Source organism: Delphinapterus leucas, chromosome 20 (genome assembly GCF_059928025.1).
Source record: "Delphinapterus leucas isolate spDelLeu-1000000601 "Yukka" chromosome 20, BTC_Dleu_Yukka2, whole genome shotgun sequence".
Lineage (NCBI taxonomy): Eukaryota > Metazoa > Chordata > Mammalia > Artiodactyla > Monodontidae > Delphinapterus > Delphinapterus leucas.
The window spans coordinates 17767138-17792822 of NC_143148.1; the positions used below are offsets into that span (position 1 = coordinate 17767138).

At 58.4% G+C, this 25685-nt stretch overlaps 1 protein-coding gene across 2 annotated transcripts in view; it reads left to right on the forward strand.

Moving 5' to 3' along the window:
* Positions 1-4633: 4633 nt before the first annotated feature.
* The window catches only part of PEPD (peptidase D), a 114774-nt gene continuing 93722 nt past the window's right edge, over positions 4634-25685 (forward strand). The window contains exons 1-4 of one of the 2 annotated variants that reach the window (XM_022585815.2): positions 4634-4683; positions 13187-13370; positions 15303-15430; positions 22855-22918. In XM_022585815.2, the coding sequence (XP_022441523.2) occupies positions 4667-4683; positions 13187-13370; positions 15303-15430; positions 22855-22918 (393 nt within the window). In that variant the 5' untranslated portion in view covers positions 4634-4666. Of the gene's footprint in view, positions 4684-13186; positions 13371-15302; positions 15431-16131; positions 16219-22854; positions 22919-25685 lie in introns of those variants that run through there. The other variant, XM_089902944.1, reaches the window with a different exon arrangement.

Below are 25685 nucleotides of genomic sequence, written 5' to 3' on the forward strand. Positions count from 1 at the left end.
ATGAGGAGTCGCAGGTGACCCCAGTCTTGCTGGTGGCACAGACAGGTTAGGTGGCTGCTGGGGACATAGTCTGTGGGTGATTTCATGAAGGGCAGAAGGCATCCCCCTTAAAATGACACGCTGACGGAAACCCACGAGAGGGGCAGTTGTGAATGTCAACAGGAACATCAGAGACATTCAATAACTTGGAGCGGGGCAGAGGGAGAGCCCATCCCCCGGGGAGATTTCTCTCCAGGACACAAGCCACAGAACACAAGCCACAGAACCCAACACTCATACTTTTGAATTTCATTCATTTTATCAAGATCTTGGAAGGTGGTAATAAAGTTACACCAATGAATAGCCCCACACAACATGGGAAATGCAATAAAAGTGAAAGCAATAAAAGGTGGAGAGACAAGCCACTCGGCACTGGTACGACTCGGAAGAAATAAAAGTAATTATCACCTGTGCAACCTGGCCAGCCCACTCCGCGTGCGCACAAGAAAACCATTTCAGAACTTTATTTCCTATATTGAACGTCGATAATTGGATGTATTTATAAGTCTCTCTGGAAGAAAACAGCTTGTGACTTCAAGATGAGAAAACAGTCTTCCAAACAGTGAAAAACAATATACTCCCATTTTCACACACACACACGCACACAGACACACACACACACAAAGAGCTAGTTTCCTTCGATGTTTTTAAGGTGCTGTTGGAATGATTTGCCTTTCCGAAGGCACCGTTCCATTTCTCATCTTGAACTGCCTCATAGACCTTGGCAAAGTGTTCAGCAGGGACCACTTCATTTGAGGCAGTGATGGGGCTTCCTAGGGAAGGCACCCCCCACCCCCACCCCTGGCTGCTGCCTGCCTCTTTCCTGCAGGAAGATGGATACCCAGGAGGCCTGGGCGGGGCCAGGAAGGGCAGGAGGGGTGTGACGTGGTGTGGGGCTCCTCTGGGGGTGCTGAGGGATGGTGGTGATGGCTGTGGCATGGTCTGGAGGAAGGAGCAGGCCAGGCTGGCCCCAGGAGTCAGAGAGCTATGGCTGCCGCTACTGCTGATGTTACAAAGGCTGAGGGCTGGGATCCACCAGATCCGTGATGGACAGGTGATCTCCTGGGCATTTCATTTCTATCACGCTCCTTCCTTCCCTACTAGGGAAGAGCTTGGGTTAGACTATGCCTCCCCCATCTCCCCTCTCCCACCGGCACATGCCTGCACCCTTCTCTTCCTTCTGTTCAGTCTCTTCGGTACTAGTTTCCTGAGCCCGGTCTTCTATCGTCAGCAAAAGCAAATAGTCATAAAAACCCCACATGCCGCCCTGTGTGGGCTTCACCACCGAGGCTGGTGCCCCCATGCAGTTAGCACAGAGCCTCTTGCCAGCACCTCCTGCACCGGATATGGGCTCGGACCCCACTGCTCTCCTGCTCAGAATCTCTCAGGAACCCCCAACTCGTCACACAGCCCTGCTCTCGGCCCTCCCAGATGGTGGGCTCCTTGGGGCCAATGCTGAGGGCCCCTCTTCCTCTTCGGCCCAGACCTCCAGCGCAGGGTCTGGGTCCCATCCCCTCCCAGACTGGCACGTGAGACAGCTTGGTAGTAAGGGCAGAGCTGGCATCCAGTGTGGTCACACAGAGCCTTCCGGCAGACCAGCATCCTCGGATGTAGCAGAAGATGGAAGGGGCCCGTGTCCTGCTCTTGCAGGGACGCCCCTGCGAGGCCCCAAGTCAGAGTCTGGCTGGTCGCCACCTCTGGGCCAACCGTCTCCAGGCAGCCAGCCATCAGCAGGGTCCATCGAGCTGCCATAGCTTTGTGCCCGGTCGAGTGGTGTGGGCAGAGCAGGGAAACCTGGCAGTGTCACAGGGACAAAGGGAGCCACGGGAGCTCCAAGGAGAGGCCTTCCTGGGACCAAGTTTCTCTGTGGTCTCTGGCTGGGGCAGGGCACTTCCTGAGAGTCGTGATGCCCTGGCCACTGGGCTGGCTGAGTGCAAACGCTTCTCAGCCACTTGTAGGTCACGATGAGGGGAGACTGTTTCAACCAACAGTCTATGACCTCAGAGGGGATGCTGCGTGAGGCCTGAGTGTGCTGGCTGGAGCTCTCCCTTGCTGATTTATACTCTCTGGCTCCAACTCTCTAAAATCAATCTTTTCCCAATTGCCTCCTGGCTTCCTGCAGCATTCAGGGTCGGCCCTGCATGAGTAATCTTCACCCACTCCCAAGGCTGCTTCTCCTGGAGCCCCTGCCAGAGCCCTGATCAGGGGCGGGGGGCGGGTGGGGACAGCCCTGCCAGAGCCTCTGATGGGGAGGCGTGAGCAGTAGCAGGGCAGCCCTCTGTGCCAGGCTCATTGGCAGGGCAAGCCCTCCATCCAGACAGACCAGGGTGGGCAGGAATCAGGGGCAGGCCGCTCCCACCCCCCAGCGCTGCCCACGAACAAGGGAGCTCCACTCAGCTGGTAGGTGCCCTCCCCCTGTTATCTTGTGGCTGTTTAGGATAATTACTTCTTTTTCATATTAATAAACACGCAGAGCTGGCAGTTGGCTTAATTTTCACATATTTTTTATCAAAATAAATGGTGGAGGGGCTGTGATTAGCTCCGGGGCAGGGTTTGCTTCCACAAAAGAGCATGAGGGGCTTCCCTGGTGGCGCAGTGGTTGAGAGTCCGCCTGCCGATGCAGGGGACGTGGGTTCGTGCTCCGGTCCGGGAAGATCCCACATGCCACGGAGCGGCTGGGCCCATGAGCCATGGCCGCTGAGCCTGCGTGTCCGGAGCCTGTGCTCCGCAACGGGAGAGGCCACAACAGTGAGAGGCCCGTGTACCGCAAAAAAAAAAAAAAAAAAAGAGCATGAGAAGCTCATTCTGCTCACCCTTCATTATTTTTAAAAAGTGTCCAGTCTCTTTAGCTGAAGGTGGGAAACTGCTTAATGGGAAGTGGGGGGCGGGTCCAAGTTCTCAGGGCAGTGGGCTGGGCAGTGGGGTGTGGGGCTTATAACTCTGCTCTCCTCCCTGGAAACTGGCAAGAGGGTGGACAGGTCATCTCTGGGGTCCTGCCTGGAGGAAGTGGGAAGGGGGAGGAAGGATGGAGTTTCCCTCTTCCATCAACTCTCCTTGGTCTTATCTTGGTCAGGGAGGTGGGAAGGGCTGTCTGGAGGCGCCACCTTCCTCCTCATGGCTTTGGCTGTTTTAGCTGTGCCACAGGCTAAAGGTGCCTGGATGTCTGCTCATGAAACCCTACAGCAGCCCCGTGAGGCGATACCATTAGCCCCCACCTGTCAGATGAGTAAACCAGGGATGGTGCTAGGACTTGAAGCAGGCACGCTGTGTCACCTACCCTGCTTATGCTCTGGTTTGATTCCTCCCCCTATTTAAGGGGCCTGCTCTCTTCCCAGCTTTGTGGGAACAAACAACAGCTGCTTCTCCATCTCCGAGTCCCTGGGGCCTCCCTAGCTCAGCCATGGTGACCCACATCCTTGTTCTGACAAAGAAACAAGAGGCACTCCCAAACCCAAGGTCTTCAAAGAGAAGCTACTTCCAGCTGTGACATAGCTGGGGGTGGGGTAAAGAAGCCCATGGGCACGTGCTGGGCCTCACATCCTGTCCACACACATCTGCATAACCCTCGTGGGGGCTGGGACGCAAGGGGTAACCTCTCCCACCAGCCCTGGGGCCCCTTCCTTTACTGAGCCAGTGTGAGTCACTACCAAGTCACTACTGCATGAGGTCAGCCCCTGTGTGAACTCAGGTGAGTTATCTACCTCTCTGGGCCTCAGTTTCCTCATCCGTAAAATGGCATTAAGGACAGAGCCTACCTCACAGGGCTATTGTGAGGATTCAGTGAACTGACATTTGTAAAGCACTGGGGCACACTGAGTGCCCCGTACCTGTTAGTATTACTATTATTCTAAGGCACCGGCAACACAGGGAGCTCCCCTGGAACATCTACTTACCACCACCCTTCCTGTCCCACTCCCCAGACTTCTGGAGGACACTGCTCCCAACAAGAGTACCCAGCAGGGCAGAGGGGGATGCCCACAGTTCTCCTGAACTGTGCCCTCCCTGTGCCCACTTCTCCCCAGCCCTCCTCACTGGCCTCCCTGTCCCCAGGTCCTTCTCCATCCTGCAGTTGAGGGAGCTTGGAAAGGGTCCAACAGACCTAACTCCCCAGCCCCATATTCAAGGCTGTGCAAGATCTAACCCTTGCTTACCTCTGAGGCTGCACCTCTCACTCCCACACCCCGCTCCTGGACACTGAACTTTTAGTTTATTCCAATTGCCCCGGCCTTTGCTCCAGCCATTTCCCTTCTTAAGCAACAGCTGTCACCTCTGCCCCGTCCCTAGACTGGGTCAGGGGCTCCCTCTCCCAAGGTGTCCTTCCCCTGGGCAGGCTGGGACGCCAGGTCAGGGGCAGAATCAAGGTATCCACTGCGTGGGGAAGTTCCCTCCTATTCTGGAAAGGCCTCTGCCTCCACCCGAGCCCCGCCCCTAATCTGCAGCCGGGGGCCGGGGAGTAGATAGAATCTTCTCCTCCTTCAGGGCTCCGCCCCTCTGGGTCCTGCGGAGCCTTTTCACTAGAGGAGGCGGGGCAATGGCTCCAGGCCCCGCCCAGGCCCCGCCCCGCGAAGTGGGACCTGGTGGGGCTCAGCTGACGCCTCACTTCACGTGACGCTGGAGCCGGGCAAGCATGGCGGCGGCCACCGGGTGAGTGCTGCTGCTGTCCCCGGCCCTTGCATGGCGGCGCGGAGCGGGGGCTTGGGCCTCCCGGCTGGACAGTGGCTGAGAGCCCCGTTGCAGGGCCGCGTCCCCGCCGGGCGTGCAGTGTGGCCGCGGGCAGCGCGCTTCTTCGCGCGGGTTGGGCGTCCAGCGCGGGGCGTCTGGCTGCGCGTCCGAGTCAGCTCCCTGGCCACTGCCCACTTCCCTCGGGGCCGCAGTGGCGTTCAGGTGTGGAGTCACCACTGTGCGGCCGAGGTGGGGTCCACGCGCACATTCACGGTCACGACCCTCAGATGGGAAGACTGCGTTGCCAGGGCGCTGGGGACCTGGGGGCCCTCGGGACCTGGGGGCCCTCGGGAGGAGGCGGCGTTTGAGATGGGCGTGGAATCCCCTCCCTAGCGGGGCACTTCTCCTTTTCCTTCAGGATCAGATGGAACTTCCTCAGAGAAGACTTCCCTAAGCACCTGTCCTACTCTTATCACCACCTGGTAAATTATATAGTACATAACAACAAAAAAGAAACAACTCGTTTCTTGTCTTCTCTCCATTTAAAGTGTGAGGTCAGGGCCTTTGTCTGGTTTGCGCCTGGACCTTGTTAGTACATGTCTTGCACACAGTAGATGCTTCATAAATTCTGCTGAATGAAAGAATGGTGAATGGTCCTAGTGGCAGGAAATGTGGACAGGTGGGCTCACTGAAGCGTTGGGGAGTGTCCCTGATGAAGGAACATCTGAACAAAGGTTGAGAGTTCAGAGTGTTCTGGGGACGGGGGACAGTGGAGCGTGTCCCTGTGCTGGAGGGCAGTGTCCCAGCTGGCTTTTCCAGACTTTGTCCTAAGGGACTGGAAACTTCCAAGGGTTTTTAATCTGCTCAGATCTGCTTTTGAGACGACTGTCCTCTGGGCTATATATGAATTCAGGGCAAGGGCCAATTATGGGGGCGGCATTTGGGCCTGGAGATGCTGGGGGCTGGGAAGGGGAGTGGTAGAGAGAGGGCAGTGCCCCAGATGCCAGGCTGGAAATGAGATCAGAATGGGGGAACTGGTGGACTAAATGCATCTCTCTTTTTGGAAGGTAGGGAGAGTGGCAACAGAAAATGGCCCCCTCAGCTGGCCCCGAACTCCAAGGTTGGGAGAGCTTAGGACATGCAAGTCAAACACTTAATAGGCACCTCCTGTATTCCAGGAAGAGTACTGGGCCTACCCTTACGTGTTCATGGGCCACTGGGGTAGATGTCATGCCTCTAGTCTTGGTGTGTGCCATTGACGGGCATGGATTCTGAGCTCAGAGGAGAGTGTGGGTAGGCTTCACTCCCTGGATGACATTTGTGCTAGTCCTTGAGCACCCCTGAGGCAGAGAGCTATGCTTGCAAAGTCCCAGATGAGTGTCAAGGAATCTAGGGCCAGATCCTTGAACCCAGCCTGTGACCCTGTCTTGTTTTTTGGTTTTTTTTTGCGGTGCGCGGGCCTCTCACTGTTGTGGCCTCTCCCGTTGCGGAGCACAGGCTCCGGACACGCAGGCTCAGCGGCCATGGCTCACGGGCCTAGCCGCTCCGCGGCATGTGGGGTCTTCCCGGACCGGGGCACGAACCCGTGTCCCCTGCATCGGCAGGCGGACTCTCAACTACTGCGCCACCAGGGAAGCCCTGTGACCCTGTCTTAAAGAGCAGAGTGAGCAGTAGGTGTAGGCCAGTGCCCAGATGTGGGTCAGTTACCCCTATATCTGGGCCACCAGGTGGTCACAGGGAGTTCCAGGGGCTGCATTTGGATTCAGGGCTCCATGCTGGCTTGAGGTCTGCTGCTCTCCCGAAGAGACAGGGAGCCAGGCTGGTGATTGGATGGGCGTGAGTCTAGAGCTGGCTGAATCCTGGAAGGAGGGCCCTTATAGCAAAACTGATTCTCTGGGTCATGGAGCAGGAAAACTGAGTGACAGAGGCCTTGGAGAGGTGTGTAATCAGAAGGGAGACCTGACAGGTGCAGGTAGCTTCCAGAGATTGGCAGGATCTGCTTGGCAAGAGCCATCCCAGGCTGGTATGGGTTACCCTGCTGAACACTTAGAGCCCAGCAGATTCTTTAAGTGGAAGAGGCTTCAAGTGTGTTTCCAGCAAAGCTCGGTGCCCAGCTGCGTACACAGGACAGATCAGAGTGTCAGGCATAATGAGGCACCATACCATCAAGTCACAGCCACAGGCTCCCCAGAAGTTGCATTTGGTTGCCTGTAGAGTCCTTCCAGATCCTGGGCCCAGGGAGACCTGGGTGCTTGGAGTGTGCTCCACGTGATGTGGGGAGTAGTGGAAGCCCTAAGCTAGTATCTCAGATTCAACTAGAAACTTGAGAAGCTCTTCTGGGGGGTGTTTAAGGGCTGATCCTGCTCTGTCCTGCCAGCCTGGGCAGGGACTTCAAGTTTGAGACAGAGGGTCCCACAGCCCCCAGAGAGTCTGCTGTGAGGTCGTCTCCACCCCCTCCCCTAATCCAATATCACTTGGTGGGAGGGAGCCCTGCCTTCTGCTTGAGTCATGCCTCGAGCTTCCCATGGACAGAGATGAGACTTCTCTGCTGTTGCCAGACCTGCTGCATCGGCTCCCCCACATGGCTTTTTCCTTTCTCCAGCTCCCTTTGCCCACTCACCGGCTGGCCCTGGAGAGTCCTCATCCTCTGACATATTGTTCACATACTTGCAGACTCAGCTCAGATGGTTCCTCCTCTGAGGAACCTTTCCTGACCCCCCCCTCCCTCCTGACCTCCAGTCAAGGCTTCCTGCTCAATATTCCAGAGAATCCCAGTTTTTCCCACTGGCAGGAGGATGCTCTTCTACATCTGCACTCCTGCCCATCACGGTTGGGTGAGAGGTTGCTCCCCTTCATGTCTCTCCGGCATCCTTGGAGCCCAGGGACCAGTTCAGTTTGTGTCTCCAGGGCCCTGTGGCCGCCCAGTGATTGGTGCTAGGTGACACGGTGCCTAATGAATAAGAGGAGGATTTACTTTACACTAGTCCAACATGCCATCCTGCTTTGCGCGGAGCCCTCAGTGATTGACGAAAGGAGCTGTGGGCGGGAGTGGGAACAGAACCCTGAATAGGGTGGAGGAGTATCTTTTTTTTTTTTTAAAACACCTTTATTGGAGTATAACTGCTTTACAATGGTGTGTTAGTTTCTGCTGTATAACAAAGTGAATCAGCTCTACATAAACATATATCCCCATATCTCTGAAGGAGTATCTTTAATTCTTTAACTGAGTGACTCTCAGGGAGCTGCTGCCCAGAGGGCTTTTGCCCAGTGATAAGCAGCAGGTGAGCTGCCCTGGGTGTGTGCCTGTGGGGTCATAGTTCACGCTGGAGTCAGCATTTCTGGAGGGCAAGTATCTGGAGGAGCCAGGTTCTGGATCAGAGCCCGTCCCCACCCTGATATGAACCTGGTGCTCTTGGAGAAGACGCATTGGGTTGACCTTGGGGGCTGGGGGGAGGGGTGGGTCTGTGGGAGGCAGGCTGGCCACTGAGTGCCCCTTTGCCTTCCCATGCCCTTCCCCAGGCCTGGTCTGACTCCACACAGGTCCCTGTGTGTGCTTAGCCCCCCGACCCTCCTCAGGAGAAAGGTAGGCAGGGTGGGAGATGCTGACCAGCTGCCTTGAGGCCCCTCCAGCCAGGGTGAGCGGTCTGGCCCTGCTGACAGGCAGCCGGAGGGCTCGGTGGGCTCGGTGCCTGGCCTGAGCTGGAGGCTGTGGCCAAGGAAGCAGGCGGTCCTTGACTGGCCTCTCTTGCCGGAAGCTTAGCAGCATGGCCCCATCCAGAAGTGGTGTCACATCCTAGTGCAGGGATCTTGTCCTTGTCTGTGCTGTGGACCCCACGGGCATCCGTGAGACCTATGCAAGACTCAGCGTGATGAAATAAAATACAGAGGATTACAGGGAAAACCAATTATATGGAAATACAGTTATAAAGATGTTAAGAAATAAATTCGTGGTATAGTAGTATATGCTTCTTTATACATTAAATAATAAAAAAAAAATAAAAAAAATAAAAAATAATAAAAGCAGCAGGTCTAAGAACCACCTTAGTGCTGAAGTAGTGATGAGTAAGAGTGGCATTTTGAGGTACCGTGACATCAGTAAGGTGACATGAAAATACCTCTGATTTCTGTTGGTGACAGATTCACACACTGCCGATACTGGTGTGGTTTGTTGCTTACATTAATAATTGAAGAAAATGTTAAAGGTGAGGTTAGAAAAACTAAAGATATAATTTTTTTTCCCATCCAAGTAGGTGGACCCCCTGAACACTGTGCATGAATCCCTTGGGTGAGAACCGTGCAGGTGGCCATTGAGGTCAAAGGAGGGGCCGGCTCAGTACTGATTTGGGGGACAGGAGAGAGTTTCGGAGCAGTGGTATCACACCTCCCGCGGGGGCTGGTCACTGGCCGTTTCCTGGGCTCTGGCTGTTGGCAGGGGGTGGGCTGGCCCATGGGGGCTGGAGCTTGTTCTGTGTGTCTCTTTGATACCCTGGAGCCTTTGTCTGCCAACCCCTGCGGTCTTACCCAGGCGTTGCCTGTGCCCTTGGCTGCGTGCAGTAAAGTGTGCCTTATTTATACTTGGACTTGGGGACGACCTGGCTTTTGCCTTTTAGATTCCGGGTGCCAGTTAGCAAAAGCTCCAGCAGAAACCAGTTGGGGATGTTTTATGGGTGCTGCTTTTGCTGAACTTGCAGGGAGAAGCCACCTGCGATGGCTCTGGGCCCAACATTCTCTCTGAGGGGTTGGTTTATGTCGTGAGAAATCAAAGGGCACGTCTCTATAAACCTTGATTCTGGGGTACGCTGCCGTAATGAATGACTGCAGCCGTCGGCGTGCCGGGGGCTCTGGCCAGGCTGCCTTCCGCTGCTGCGGCTGAGCCGTGGGCGACTAGATGGTGTTGGAGATTTTGCAGGAGCAGGTGATGCTCACAGGAGGGGGGCGTATTGAGTTTCCTGTCTTGACCTGGGCTGCTTGGCCCTTGGGCCACCAAGGTCCTGTCTGGGTGCCCTGAGGAGTTTAGGTCTTTCAGAAGGTTCTGGATAAGACAAAGCCCAGCCCTTCTGAGAGCCTTCCAGGTGGGGACGTGGTGGCAGTCCAGGTGGACCCGGTAGCTGGTGTGTTTAAGGAAGAAGGTGTGTGGGGCGTGAGGCATGGGGGGGGTCGGGGGGGATGAGGTGGGGGGTCGGGGGGGGATGAGGTGGGGGGTCGGGGGGGATGAGGTGGGGGGGCTGGGCATTTTCAGGCAGTTGTGCTGTTGAGCCTGCACGGGTCTAGGCACCTTTGGCCGAGGCCATCTGCAACAGTGCCTTGGTGCTGTTCACTCTGGGCCGCTGGGAGTCTGTGGAGACGAGGCTCTTCCCTGAGCCCAGCCCCTCCATGGGCTTTGCTGAGTGAGGGGAAAGAATGGGAGGGAGCTTGGGGGACTCTGCGCACGGGTGCTGGTGGCTGCAGTTTCAGTTCCTGATAGCACGGCCAGCTGGGGCGCTGGCATGTTTGTGAGCTGTCACCTCTGTCCTTTCATCCTTGTGGCTGAGCGTGGCAGGCAAGTGGCACGGCTTAGAGGAAGCCCTAGCTTCTTGTGTCCACCCGCCCAGGAGGGTGAGTGGGGCCCACGCCCGGGAAGGGGGACAGCAGGGAGGCTATGGTCCTGTCAGCATGTGCGGGGTGGGCAAGACCCCAGGCTGGCCCGAGGGTGCTGCCTCCTGCCCCTCTGGGGCTGATGTGGCAGCTTCGCACAGCTGTGTGGGTGGCCCCACCCTGTGACAGTTGTTCGCTCGGCAGGTATTTATTGAGTACTTGCTGTGTGCTAAACATAGTGCTAGCACGGGGCGGCGGGGACCAGAGCAGACCCACATCTCTGTTCATGGGGTTTCCATTCAAGTGGACAGAGGCGGACCTCACCAGCGAGCACCAGTACACATTTATGTTGGAGAGTGAACGCGTCCTTTCAGCAGGGACTTGGACGAGCCTCAATCCGAGGGGTGACTAAAGAGAGTGTAATGCAGGGTGGGCTTACACAGCCGTGGGCAGGCTGGACGGTGGGAGAATGAGTGGCCTTTGTAGCTCCAGGTTTCCCCGGGGAGGGAGCCGGGAATGGATTCTCTGTCCTCCACCATCTCTTCCCACTCTCCAGCCTCTTGCTCTGCCTCCCAGTCACCAGATCCTCCTGGAGCTAACGAGGTCCTCGTGGGCCAGGCCTGGACAGAGTGGGAGAGTGGATTTGGAGACACGAGTCAGGGAAGCCTGGCCCAGGGCTAAATGGGGGGACAGGCCGGGGAGAGAGATGCAAGGTTAGAGAGGGAATCCAGGGAAAGCCATCCTGAGAAAGTGCCATTGGAGCCAAGATGTGCAGGAGGTGTCACCTTCCTCTGAGGGTCCCATAGCCAGGTGAGTGTGGAAGGTGCCCCGGGGCCGTGAGGGCAGGTGCCACTGCCCAACTCTCACTGCAGCCCCAAGCAGAGCCCTCTCCCTTGCACCAGCTCTGGGCTGTCCCTCCCCTGTTGGACCTCCATGCCTGCCGCCTGCTGGCCAGAGAGCCTGCAGGGCCTCCCTCGGACACACATCACACCCACTGCCTGACTCCTGCACCCTGGCTCTGGTCTTGCTGGACCCTGGCCCGCTCGCTACAACTGCACTTCCTTCCTTTGTTTAGTCGTTCACGTGGCACTATTTTAGGTGCCGGGAAGGAGGCAAGGTCCCTGCCCTCACAGAGCTTACATTTTACATGGGGAGACAACAAGCAAGTGAATATATACTGTTCGGCAGCGATGCGTGGTTCTAGAGAGGCGGGAAGAGAGTAGCGGATAGGTTTGGATAGGGTTATCGGAAAAGCTCCCGGGAAGGGGGAGCATTTCTCCAGAGGCCTGGATAAAGCAAGAATGTGAGCCTGGTAGGCACTGGGAGAGAGTATTCCTCACAGGGAACAGCAGCAGTGGAGGCCCCCAGTGGGAGCGTTCTCGGAGGTCAGGGAAGGGTGGGATGCCTGTGCGGCTCCCCTCAGCGCCTGTGGCTGGGAGTAAGTCTGCACCGTGTTGTAAGGGCAGTAGAAGGCGGGGAGGGGATGAGCAGGGTAATGCCTGCTGGGATTTCCACTTTTCAAGGGTCCCTCTGGATGGGTGCAGACCAGGCTGTGGCAGAGGCTGGGGCTGGGAGCAGCTAAGAGTTCCTGCAGTTGTCCGGGTGGGAGATGGGGGTGAGCCACATGGTCTGGGCTCCAGCTTGGAGGTGAGCTGAGGACGGAGGGGGTCCCGGAGGGGCCGGTGCGGGGCCGGGTTTCAGCAGAGAGCGTGGCCTCCAGTGTCCTGGGCACCGAGGCCCCCTGAGGACTGGGAAGCCACCTGCAGATTCAGGAGCACGGGGCCATTGTGGCCTGGCAGGGGCTGTAGTGCAGGAGGGGGTGGGCCAAGGTCTGCTGGCGTGGATTGAGGAGGGCACGGGCGGCCAGGACACGGGGATGGGCTGGGTGACTCTTCAGAGGGTATTTATCGCAAAGGGAGAGAGAAGCAGACGGCTGGCGAGCACGGGGGTCAAGGGGCGTGCTTTTATTTATTTATTTTCAAGCCGGGTGAGGGTCCTGTATGTCTGGATGCTGAGAATGATTCTGAGAGGGGAAAATTGATGCTGGAGCAACTTGGGGGGCGGGGGTGGGGAGAAAGGCGAGCGGTGGGGCAGGCCATGCCCAGGTGGAGGGGGAGCCTCGGGTGGGAGCAGCTGTCTAGAGGGGCCCAAGGCAGGAGGGGTCTGGAGAGTGGGGGCTAGGAGGATAGGGGGTGTTTTCTCAGTGAATAGGGAAGCCAGTGTGGGCGTGAGGAGGGACACCCACCTGCTGTGCCAGGCCTGGCTCCGCCTGGCCTTCAGTGCTTGCTGGCTGCCGTCCTCAGGGCCAGCACCTCAAGGGTTGCCGCTCCAGGTGCATCTTCTTGTGTTTCCTCCTTGCTCATTTGGCACCTACGAGCCTGGCTCGGCTTAGGGCCTGGTGCTGCGTGCCCTGGGCGTGTGTGTGTGTTCGTGTGTATGTGTTGGGGTCAGGTGGGTGTCCCGGCTCAGGTGAGGAACAGGCCAGGCTGCTGGGTCTGTGACTTGCAGAGAGGATGGCGGCCTGCAGACACATGGGCAGGGATCCAGTGTCGTCTGGGCCAGATCTCACATGGATGGGAAGCTCCTTGAGGGCTGGAATTGGGGGTTGGGGGTGTGTCTCCACACCACTGCAGACTTTCCTTCCGTGAGCTGCACCCGTCTACCAGTCAAACAGACCCAGCTGCCTCTCCTCCCCACTTGTGGTCCAGTGCCCAGGGACAGGAGGGGAGGGTGTGGTTGACAAGCCCCTCTGGTCCTCCAGCGGCCCAGTGAGGGGCTGTTTCTGGGTCACGGGCAGGCTGAGCTTGGACCGGCTTGCCACGTGCTAATGGGGGCCCTGCCTCTGGGTGGGGGACGCGCCTGGTGGTACTAACAGAAGCCTGCGTGGCGGTGTGTGCTTGTGTCTTTGCAGACCCTCATTTTGGCTGGGGAACGAAACCCTGAAGGTGCCGCTGGCACTCTTTGCCCTGAACAGGCGGCGCCTGTGTGAGCGTCTGCGAAAGAACCCGGCGGTGCAGGCCGGCTCTGTTGTGGTGCTGCAGGGTGGGGAGGAGACTCAGCGCTACTGCACAGACACCGGGGTCCTCTTCCGCCAGGTGAGCCCAGCCGGCAGCCTCCCACATCTCTGAGTGTGCACTAGGCCCACTGTGGGCTGTCTGCCCTCCTCCAGCATCAGGCCTGGTGGGCCTGGGCAGCTCTGCCACCTGGGGGACCCTGAAGAGGCTCTCTGAAAGCAGGCCGAGGCTTGGGTCCCCAGGGAGCCCCCTCTGTAGGGGGGCAGGGCTGTCGCCAGCCAGCCTCAGCTCTCTCAGGTCAGAGTCTGGAGAGACGATGCTCCTGGGAGAGCAAGCAGGCAAGGCTTCGTGGAGGAGGCAGTATTTGGTGTGAGCCCTGAAGGCCGGCATGAATTCTGACTGGTGGAGCTGGGGATGGGTGTTCCGGGCTCGAGGGTAGTATCCACAGGATTGGACCTCAGAGGGAGGGCTGGGCAGCCTTCCCTGGCCCGGGAGAGGTGCAGATGGGGCGGGCTGAGTTCCTGGGGCCAGATTCTGCCACAGCAAGGAGGACGGGGGCTGCAGAGGTCCTGGGAGGAGGCATGTGAGCAGGGTCTGAGCAGGAGTCGGCGGCCCGGGCATTGGTCCCGGCTTGGCCGGTGCCGACCCTGTGACCCTCACTGGGGTTTGGTTTCCTCCTCTGGGAAGTGGTCCAGGGGCTCCTCGAGGTTCTGGAACCCTGTGGGGCAGCGGGTGGCCCAGCTGCAGGAAGCCAGCTTGGATGTGGTGGCCTCGGCTGAGAATCATTGGCATCACTCGGTTCCCAGGAACGAGAACAAGGACACTGGACAGGGGAGCTCACCCAGAAAGCCAGGAGGGCCCTGAGCTGGCCCCACTTTACAGATAAAGAAACAGGCTCAGAGGGAAATGACTTGCTAGAGGTGGAGCTGGGATTATTTAGAACCCATCTCCCGACCCCAAGTCTAGCGCTCTCCTCTCCTCCCTGCGCTGCCCTGAGTGGAGGTCTGACGCGAACTCCCCAGGGGCAGGCAGAGCCGAGAGGACATGGGCGTCCAGCATCCGGGTCAGGGAGGAGGCGGGGGAACCAGAGGGGAGCTAAGTGTGGAGAGCGGGTGGTAAGGCGTGGCCTCTGCAGCCGGACAGCGTCTACCCCGCAGGGCACAGGCCGAGGTCCACTGCCGGGAGCCACGGCCCAATGTTTTCTGTGGAAAGCACCTCCTCCTGCAGGGCTTCCCTCTGCCGCGTCGTTCTTGCAGCTGCAAGCCTGCTGTCCCTGTTGCTGGAGATGTGCAGGTCTAAATAAGTTTTCTCTGACTAGTCTTGATGCTTCTTGAGGTTTCCATAGTCTGTGGCTTAAAAACCAATCTCCTAAATTCAGCTGTTGGCTCTCTTACTGGTGTTATGCAAGATTAATTTTAGAAGAGCGCCTCCTCCACTTCATACCTTTACAACGCTATTTTAGCTGCATGTTTAATGCTAAACACTGAAGTCATCAGCTGCCCGGGGGTGGCAGAAGGAAGGAAGAAGCCCTAAATGCAGGAGTCCGTTTCTGAGCAGATGCCTGGCCTGGGCGTCTAAGTCAAGGTGCCATCTTGCCTGCCTGCAGGCAGTGGGGGTAGCAGAGAGGTGGGGGGAGGGAGGGGAGTGCGGGAGAGGCAGAGACGAACCCGTGGTGCTCCTGGGCACCTGTGTCTTAAGCTGCCCTGTCTGGGACCTGAGGCGGGTGGCCGGTGAGGTGGGGTGCAGGTGGGGCTGGGGCACGGGCCTGAAGCAGGGTCTGAGCAGCCAGCCAGGAGGAAGGAGGGGACGGCAGCCTGCAGCTGGTGTAGGGGGCAGAGTGCTGAGGGGGAGGGTGGTGTGAGGCTGGGGGTCAGGCCCCCAGAGCCAGGGAGCCCGAGCTGACCCTCCAGGGTGCGGGGAGGAAAGCACTCGGTCAGATACCCCACCTCTCTCCTTGCACCTCACGTTGCTGTCCTGCTGACGGAGTGACCTGGGTCCTTGTTCCCGCCACAGGAGTCCTTCTTTCACTGGGCCTTCGGTGTCACCGAGCCAGGCTGCTACGGCACGATGGACGTGGACACTGGGATGTCGACGCTCTTCGTGCCCAGGTTTCCTCCCAGCCATGCCACCTGGATGGGAAAGTACGGAGCACCCCGGGGCGTGTGACCGTGCCTGCTGACCGCTGGCTGGCTGGGGTGGGGGTGGGTGCAGGGCCTGGGCTGTGGGTGTCAAGCGGCGGGGGGCAGGAGGCAGAATTAGCAAGGGGGAGGGTTAGTGAGCAGGCCTGTTAACAGCCTACTCTGGGCCAGAGCCTGTTACCCTTTGCTGGGAAGGAGTGTCAGAGCTGGAGCCACAGACCACGGAGGTACTATTAATTATTAATCTTGAAATTCCGGATTCCCAGCTTTGTTAAGATGCCTGAGTCTTTGGCCTGGGTCATTGGGAGGCAGCCCCTCCCTGGGTGTGGTGGGGAGGGCAGCCTGGGGCCCTTCTCTGAAGCTCGTCACTGACGTGCAGTGCAGGGCGTTACCGTGTGCCTCCCGCCTGCCGGCCTCTGGGCTAGGCTCTGCGGCTCCCAGGATGTAGGCCCTGCCTCAGCTGGCTCACCTGGGAGACAGGGTCGTGCTGTGGGAGGAGTGTGAGGCCAGAGGCCTGGGTGAGCCTGAGAGGCTGCCTCCCTCATTATCTGTGGTGCCTGCCAGCTTGAGGGCCCTTGGCCCTGGGCACCCCTCCCGGGAGCCGTTCCTGCCTGCTCAGAGGCACCGAGGCAGAAGCTGTACTTGACTGGGGATGCTTGAGGTGATCAGAGGATCCTGCCAGATGCTCGCCGCCTTCCAGCGTGTCATTTCTGCCGGGAGAGTGCTTATTCTGGGCTAATGTATACATTGCAGCCTTTGCTGCCTCGTGGGCCCAAAATACTCAGTACCAGGTAGGCTGGTGGGTCTGTGGCTGGTTTGAATGATAAGGCATCCGGCTGCTGCAGGGACATTGCTCTGTGCAGAGGGCCAGGGAAGGGCTCCCACAGCTCAGCGGGCTTCTCTGGGGAGCGGGTCTGGCCACTGTCGGGCCTCCGATGCCTTATCTGTGGAACAGCGGTGATGCCCCTCGTGAGGCATCGCCAGGGCTGTAGTCACAGTGATGGTCACTGTGGAGTGGTTACATTTGTGACACTGAAATGAGGCAGCGAGGGTGCTGGGGACAGGCAGCTAGTAATGTCCACAATATTTGTGGCCACTCCCTATGGAGAGTTGGAATCTTTTCCCTCCTCCCTCGCTCAGTCAGGACCTGGGTGACTGCCTCGATGCGTGAACGTGGCCATGTCACTGTGTGACTTCTGAGGCTAGACTGTTAAGTGTGCTACGGCTTCCACCTGGTTCTCGCTCCTCAAGCCCCGCTGCCACTCAGTGAGGAACCCAAACTCACCCACGTGGGGGGACCAGAGGCCCCGCTGACAGCCAGCACCACCCGCTAGAGTGGGTGACTCCAAGCCCCAGTCCTCTCAGGGCTTTGTTCCGAGCATCCGTGGACGTGATACATGCTTTTTTACTCCCCTGCGTGTCAGGGTGATTTGTCACAAAGCCCTGGTAACTGGAGGAGTTTCCTGGTGAGAGTTTAGATCTGGTCTCCGTGAGGAGATTGTCCCGGAGCCCTCCCCGCACCTTGAAGTGATCACAGAGCTATAGCCTCAGCCTGTCCTGCCAGTGGCCCCTGTGCCTGGGCGGCACCCATGGCTTTGGCCTGGCTGCCCTCTCAGCCTCCCTGTGGCCCTGCCTCTTGCCTCAGGGCGTGCTGAGATGCCCACTGCTCAGCAGTGCTGCAGTCAGGGATGCAGCACTGGGAGACGTGGGCGTGGACGGTGGTGAGTTTCTGTCAGGAGGTGTGGAGGGGCTCTGAGTGTGTCCCCTCTTCTGACGGCTGCTGCCGCTGCTTACGCAGAGCTAACTCTAAGTCAGGGGGTGCCTGTCCGTGGGGCAGGGTGGACATCCTCCAGGGCGTGGCCCCTGCCTCGGGGACTGCACACTCCATTGGGAGAAGCTGAGCAAATCTCACCCTGCCTCCCCACAGCCATCATCTGGGGAGCCAAACAGCACTTGACTTGAGGGTTTTTGTTTTGTTTTGTTTTGGCCAAGCCGCACGGCATGTGGGATCTTAGTTCCCTGACCAGGGATCGAACCCGTGCCCCCTGCAGTGGAAGTGCAGAGTCTTAACCACTGGACCACCAGGGAGGTCCAGACTTGGGGGTCTAAAACCCAGGACCTGATTGGTCGGGGAGCAGCTGTTATCGGTTGGCTGTTCTAGAGCATAATGTCCGATAATACAGGAATGATGTTCTGCACTTTGACTGCGGCTGGGTTTTAGAGCCACTGTTAAAAAGTTCTCGTTTAGTCTGTCCCTGCCTTGCCAGGGCAGCTGATTGTCTGGTACGGACCTTGGAGGGTACAAATGGGTCTGTAGGGTGGGTCTCCCTCTTGGAAAGGCTCCAAGTGTGCGCTGGGCAGGCCAGACCACGCAAGCTGGTCCCAACGGGCGTTCCAGCTCTGCAGCAGATAGCTTGCCCCCTGTCTCTTGCCGACCTGGCTCCCCTCCGTGCCCATCCCCGGCAGGCCTTTCCCTTCCTCCGCTCTGGTGTGACCCTCCCCTAGTCCCCACGTCCCAAGCCTTTGGGAGAGAAGGCATGATGGGAACAGGGCAGTGGAAGGGGTTGGTTGTCTGGGGCTGGAGGTGGGGAGCAGCCAGATGTGATGTGTGTATCTGTTTCCAGACGCTCATGACCAATAGGGCGGGGGCGAGGCTGATGGGATTACCTGGCCTTTGCAGTCCAGACCCACCGGACTGAACGTTTGACCTTCAGCTCCCCAGCTTCCTTCTGAGTCTCTGTCTGATGGCTTTTGAAAATCCATCTGGCAGACACTGCAATCCGAAGTCATCCAGGGAAACAGCACCCCCGTCTGTAGATCTGCCGCTTCCCGTGTAAACAGCCTGTCCTGTTGTCAGGGCTGCAGACGCCAGGGGCTCGTGGGCAGCCCGGTGCTCCGCCTGTTCCTCACCCCGGGCCTTTGTGGGGACAGGAGTGTGGGAGCTTCTATTTTGTTTTTATCTGGGGTCTTTGCTTACAAAAGTTTGGTGTCTTTTTTTTTTGCGGTACGCGGGTCTCTAACTGTTGTGGCCTCTCCCGTTGCGGAGCACAGGCTCCAGACGCGCAGGCTCAGCGGCCATGGCTCACGGGCCCAGCCGCTCCGCGGCATGTGGGATCTCCCCAGACCGGGGCACGAACTCGCGTCCCCTGCATCGGCAGGCGGACTCTCAGCCACTGCGCCACCAGGGAAGCCCGGGTGTCTTTTTGATGTGAGAGTGTTTCCCATCATTTTCGTCAGAATCGACCTCAGCTGATGGCAGTTTTGGCTGCTGGGGTGTCTGGGGTCCTCTAAGCAGGTGGGAAATTGCCTCCTTGGGCAGTTTCAGCACTGACAGAGGGTGAGCAACTTTGGGCCAGGTTGGGCGACCCTCCTAGAACCTTTGGAGCCTTGGCGGTTTTCTCCTCCCATCCCTGGCTGAGGCCTCGGGCTTGGAACGTGAGACAGTGTGGCTGGCCTGGGGTTTGTAGGGAGGAGGGGGCTCTCCCGAGAGCTGAGGCCCCGAGCACTGCACTTTCTGGGATGGGAACTGATGTGTGCTGTGGTGTGTGTGAATGTGTCTGCAGTGTGTGTGCATGTGTGATGTGTGTGGGTATGTTTGTTGGGGAGGTATGGTGTGGTGTAGTATGTGTGCTGGGTGGTGTGGGGCGGGGTGGAGTGTGGGAGTGTGTGTGTGTGTGTGTGTGTGTGTGTGTGTGTGTGGTGTAGGGTTGTGGGGTGGTGTGTCTGTGGGGTGTTTGGGGTGTGCATTTTCACACTCACTGCCCCCACTCCATACACACAGCTGGGTCACAGGACGAAGGCTGCCTCAGCCAGCCTGACGGCCTGGCCCCGGCTCCCCCGTCTTTAGGGAAGGTGCCCCGGGCACTGATGAGGGGTGCAGGCCTTCCTGAGGAGGGCCAAGGGAATTCCTTTGGCTCTGACCCCAGGCGGTTTGCGGAGAGCTTGACCCCGGTCAGCCCGAGGCCTGGCGAGGCGTTTGGCCCCTCCCCCCGGGCTCTGCTGCCCACGGGCCTCCTCTCCATCACCTCTGCTCTCCGCACCGGCCTCTTTGGGAAGTGCTGCCTCGCCACCCAGGTTCAGGCGCCTGCATAGCTTTGGAGAGCCCTGCTTTTCTCTAACAAGCTAATAGAGGCCTGACATGGTTGCCGACTTCCTTCTGGGGCAAGTGCGGGGTGCCGGGCGGTGAGCTGGAGGAGAGGCCGTTGCGTTGTACGTGGCTGCAGGCAGGCTCCGGCCGCTGGAGATGGATGATGATGGCTGTGATTTGGCCCTGTTACTTGTTCATTAACCCCATGCGGGTGGTCAGCTTGCCAGCTAGACCTGCGCTTGGAAATTTCAGTTCCTAGAGGGCTCCACCGTGTCTGCACCGTGGGCATTAACTGAGAAGTCTCCTTCTCACAGGAGGGCCCGCACGGGGTGTGGGCACTCGCTGCGCCTGCCCTGACCCTGAGTTCTGGGAAAGGCCTCCCCTGTCGCATGCTGGGCCCAGCTGCCTGTGAAAGAGGCCTGCGTGGGCCGGGTTCCCAGACACTGGCTCCTTCTTGAAGACGCAAACCCTTTTGAGTGGCACCCTCCCTCCTCTCTCCTGCCAGAGCTGCCCCTTCCTTTTGAAGGGAAGAGTTTCTGGGGTGGGGTCGGCTTCCCTACTGACCCATCCTGTCCCATCCAGTTGCTTCTACTTGGATCTCCCACACGACGGGGTCTGGCATGAGCTGCCCTGCTGGACCCTAAACTGCAGTCAGGGCTCCATGCAGCCTTCTGTGAGGCTGCTGCCAGCCCGGCACTCAGGTGGCATATAGCTGCCCAGTGACCCCTCCAGCCAGCTCTGTAGGGCTCACAGGGACATGCCACTCCTTCTCCTGCCTGCCCCTCTGGTGGCTGGCTTGACGTGGTGGCATGGCACCCTTACCTCTTAGGGTGACATTTAAATGATTTTTACTATAATTGGCCCCCAAACAGGAAAAATAAGTACTATTCAAACTTAATTATCTCTGCCCTTTAGAAGAAAAAATGACACGCAAAGTGCCAGAAAAGATGCTCCCAGCTTTTCGGGTTGTATCTGTCAAATGGTTATTCTTGCTGAGAGCCAGGCCTGTGGCTAGTTGGGCGATCTGGGGCCCTTGAGGCCCAGTGTGCCTCGAGGTGGGCAAAGGGCATTTGGTGAAGCTGGCCCCTGGGCTTACTTGCTCCTGGACGTTGGGATGGCTTCAGCCGGCTCTCCCATGGGCTGGCTGGCCCTTGCCACTCCTTGGCTCCCGTGGCAGGTGAAGTGGCACGTGGCTGGTAGGTGAGGGGTGGACAGGCAAGCGCACAGCCCTGGGGCCGCCCACAGATCACAGCTGCCTCGTGTTCTCCTCTCCTTTTCCCCCTCGTCCTCCCACCTCCCCTGGTTCCACCTTGTTATGACGTTGACCTCAGGCTGAATACACGGAGATGTTCCCAGGTCTGAAGCCTCCTAGGTCTCTGCTGAGTGCTGACTGCCAAGACTCCCAGGTAGGGCAGGCAGGAGCACGTTTCCTGAGGTGTCCTTTGGCAAGACAGCTTGGGAGAGTTAGTGTCCCCGACGGGAGGTGAGGTGAAAGGTCAGTGTCCAGGCTAATGGCCGAGACGCCCCTCTGTAGGGATCATTGAGGCTGGCCTCGAAAGCACGTCCTTGGCTCTTCCTGAATGTTTTGGGGGTTTGCTTTTGATGCCTGTCACAGCTGGAGGGGATGAAGTGACTGGGGACCTGCTGAGAATTCTGGGCATCTGTCCTGAGCAGGGACTGGAGCCGGGGCAATCAGCGTGAATGTGGTGATGACACCTGTGGCCCTGCCTCTTGCCTTTCTGGCACGTGCTTTTGTGAATGGCTGCAGGGTCAGCTGTGCTGAGGGTGTCAGTGCTTGGTAGCAAAGGGTCAGCGAGCTCTTTGCAGTAAGCCCTGGAACCGGGGCCTCCAGCATCCAGGCAAGGTGCTTGTCATCAGTTCCTGCCCCACGTAGCTGCTACAGGCAGTGCTAATGGAGGCACAGCCTTTGGCCCTTCAACTTTGAGTCCCGTCTCAATCACAGCAGCTAATGCAATTGGATCGTGCAAATTTAATTACCGATGGGAGCTTGATACCCAGTGCCCGCTTCAGAGAAGCCAAAAGGGCGGTAAAGCAAAAAGGGTTCTGGGGCACCAGGCTGCCGATCTTAGTGGACCACTGTCCCCCTGGCCTGGCTCGCTGCCTACGGCTGTGAGCTTCCTGCTGCTGATCCCCAAGGCCACCCATCTGTCCCTTCATTGTGCTCTGTGTTTCCTGGCCACAGTCCGGTCTGGGATGCTTGTTGGGGTGGAGAGGAAAACGGTGCAGGGCTCAGAGAAGGAGTGGGAATCTGTTTCCTGGGTAGCGATGCTGGTTGATCAGTGGTGTTTCAGAGCCACGTGGAGCTTGCTTTTCGAGGTGGTCATTTCCGAGTCCCAAAGTGCTCTCCCTCCCTGTCCCGTACGGGCCTCCCCAGGTACACCGTCCTTGGCACCTCCACCTGCCTGTCGTCTGCTCACCCTTGAGAGCCCAGGAAGCACAATCTGAAAACCATCTGCTACTTCCTCTGAGGCTTCTTTCAGATCTGACACTTGGTGACTAGAATATCATGCAATCACAGGCAGGATGGGAGTGAATCCCCCATGCTGATGCGGTGCCCAGGCGTGGGACGGGGTGTGTGTGTGTGTGTGTGTGTGTGTGTGTGTGTGTGTGCGCGTGCATCTTGGACATCCTTCCCCCAGGCGGCTAGAGCTCCTGATGTGAGCTCTGTCACCAGCAGTGACATTGACTCATCTGCCTACCAAGAGGCTGGGGGGTGGGGATGGTGCTTGCTGGACCCACCAGCCCTGCTCAGCGCAGCCGTGACCAGGAGCCCTTTGTGAGGCGGGCAAGGGCTACCCAGCCTCCTCCGCCCTGCGTCTTTGTCTTCTCACTGGCCGATTTTTCAGGGACGATGAGTAAGCTTGAATGTTTCTCATCACAGTGAGTAATACTGTTACTGGCTTCTTTAAAATGTTAACTTTTAAACTTTTCTTTAAAAGAGGCTCTGTGGGGGCCTGGGAGGCAGCTAATTTCATGTCCCAAAGCATGGGTGGGCTGGCTGGCTGCCCGGTGTGGGTGGGCTCTCATTGGTAGTAGAGGGAGGTTTGTCCTCAGCTGCTTGCCCCAGGCGGCCAGGGTCACGAGCTCGAAGGAGGAGCAGAGGTTGGCTGGGGGAGGTGGAGGGATGCAGGTGGGGTTCAGCAGTCACTCTGGCCCAGTGTCCTTTGCCCTCCAAGCCTGTGTTGGGCAGACCGGCTCGGTGCCAGGTGCCGGCTGGGGCAGGGATGGGCCCGGGGCTTCTTGGCCTGAGCTCAGAAGGCAGCCTGGACCCAGCTGCAGCCAAACCCTGACCCTGGCGTTTCCTGTGCTTCTTTTTGAGGATCCACTCCAAGGAGCACTTCAAGGAGAAGTACGCCGTGGACGACATCCAGTACACAGACGAGGTCAGTAGTGGCCGACTCCTCCCATTGCAACAGCCTGGCTGGACATCGCGGGACAGCACGGTCTAGCCACCGGCCCCCTCAGCAGTGCCCTTGTTTGGAGAGAGCAGGCAAGAAACATGCATCTCAGACCTCCCTGGGAGGCCCCTGCTTTGCTGGGGCAGTGCCCGACTTGGTCGCCGGTGTCTTATACCTTGGATGTGGCCGCTGAGCTGCTCGGAGGAAGGATGTCTCTGTGAAGGTCTGATCAGGCTTGGCTGGGCCTTTGCGTGTTGGGAGGCCCTTCCCACAGGCCCTCACCAGCTGTAGGTGCCGCTGTCAGAAGAGCCCCAGACAGCGAGAGGCCTGTGGGATGGAGTGGGCTTGGAGGACCCCTGGCTTTAATCCTCTTGCCAGCATGGTTGCCCAGTGGCATGTGGCCTGGGTGGGTATGTGACTGTCCTCCTGGGGCTATGAATCTGTCCCCCAATCCAGGCAGTCAAAAGGGGCTGCCCCTGGGCTTCCCTGGTGGCGCAGTGGTTGAGGGTCCGCCTGCCGATGCAGGGGACACGGGTTTGTGCCCCGGTCCGGGAAGATCCCACATGCCGTGGAGCGGCTGGCCCTGTGAGCCATGGCCGCTGAGCCTGCGCGTCCCGAGCCTGTGCTCCGCAACGGGAGAGGCCACAACAGTGAGAGGCCCGCATACCGCAAAAAAAAAAAAAAGGGGCTGCCCCTGACTTCCACTGCTGTTAGGGCCAGGCCGTGGCAAAAGTGAGAGCACAGCCATGTGCCCCCCTCGTCTCCTTGGGGGACCAAGTCCCCCCAGTACTGCTGCCAGGCGCACAGGAGGCCTCTGCTTGTCCCTGGGTGCTGTCACAACCCCCGTCCTCTGTGCAGATCGGTGCTGGGTAGAACAGCAACACCCCGAGGTGAGTGCCCGCTGCCCGAGGTGCAGCGCTGGCCTGGCAGGATCGGCTGCACGGAGCCCCTCCGTGCCACATTTCCCCAGACAGAGGTCGTCATACACTAAGAGCTGGGCTGGCATTGAGTGAAAAGGCAGGAGGAGTTACTGACTGGAGGAGGGAGAGGAGGTGGGAATTGGTAGAGCTGAAAGATCAGCAATAGGAGATGCAGGGCAAGCTGCAGTTTCACTCACGCCTGATGTTGATGGAATGTACTTACGCATCTTTGAAAGTTTGCAACTGGAAGGTTCATATGCAGGGGACTTACTGTACCTTGTATTTTTGAAGCGCTAGAGAGAGAGGGATGCCCATCCTTAGTTGTGATTTTGTCCTGACCCTCTCCTTTGGCGGGTGTATCCCTCCTACCTTTGTAAACTCTATCTTAACATTATTGCTCTTTGGGACCTTGACCTTCTGGGTCTCCTCGGTGTGAAACCTGGAGGGGGCAGCCTGGGATGGGCCCTGAGGCCCAGCGCATCGAGTCAGAGCGTCTCTCTGCCGCAGCCTCCCAGCCACAGTCTGGTGTTTTTGCTTTTATGACCGGGGTGGGCGGGGAGGGGGGCGGTGGCCGTGAACTCAGCTCCATTTACGCAGTGCTTTCTGGGCAGGAGAGCCGGCCTCCAAATGAGGTAAAACAGAGGAGGCCTTGAGTGTCAGGCCAGGAAAACCTGTCATGATAGTGTAGAATTACAGCCCAACAGACCAGCTCATCTGAGTCTGTATTTATGAAGCAGAATCTGAAGTGAAGGCTTCAGTGTAGGTGAGAGCACGGTGCTTTCTGCAGGGCCACGCCATTATCACTGTCATCGTTAATCGGCCTTGTTGTGACGATTACTGCTATGGATCTTATTGGAAACGAGGGCTCCTGTGGACCGTGGGACAGGTGCTTCACTCCAGGATGGCACCTGCGGGCTCCAGCAACCTCGGCAGCTCACACGGACCCCCTCCTCCCTCTGCCCTGTCTCGTGGTGGGCCACAGTCTCACCCCGTTAAGAGGAATCCAAGGCTCCAAGCAGTGAAGGGCCTCATGCACGGCCGCATGGCCATGGAGTACCAGGGTTGGGATTTGACCCCACCAACTTTGGACCCCGGGGGCTCGCCCTCCACCTCCGCCTTTGCCCTGTCAGAAGTGAGCGGATGCTGCAGGACACGCCTCCAGAGGTGACCAGGCCCCCAAGTGCCTTTGGTTTTCTGTGGCTTGAAATGGAGCCCGACTCAAGTACAGACACCTGGGCTGGGAGGCACTCGAGGGTGCCTGGGGCTACTCCATCATGGAAAGCGACAGGAAGCCCTTTATGTTGGGGAAGGGTTCCCTGGACCAGTTCTGTGGTGCTCAGCTTGATCTAACAACCTTGGGCAGCCTTGGCTACAAATCACAGACGAGAAGCAGCTGACACTTGTCTCCTGTGAAAGAGGGCAAGAAGCCCCCACCCCAGGCCGCGGCCCGTCACTCGATACCACATGTACAGTACAGGTGTCTGATGTAGCAACCCTGGCTATCTAGTTTCCCTCCTCCTGTAGGTGATCCTGAGTTTATTGAGAAGGTAGAGTGAATGGTGGCTCCCCTGAGAGGGGGGAGCTCAGGAGAACCTTGAGACGGGCTACTAGGCATTGCCATCAAGGTGCAGTGCAGTGGCTGGTGTTCATGGGGACGGGAGTTGGCCAGGCGGAGGGCACGTTTTGCGCTCTCCTTTATGGCACCAGGCAGATGTTGCCAGGGTCACTGGCTCGCATGTAAGAGACCTTGGTGGCAGCACAGTGATGGATGCTGCCTGCCTCTCTGCCTCGGTGGGTAGAGGCGTCAGGGAGTGGTGGGGTCTGCGGCGGGC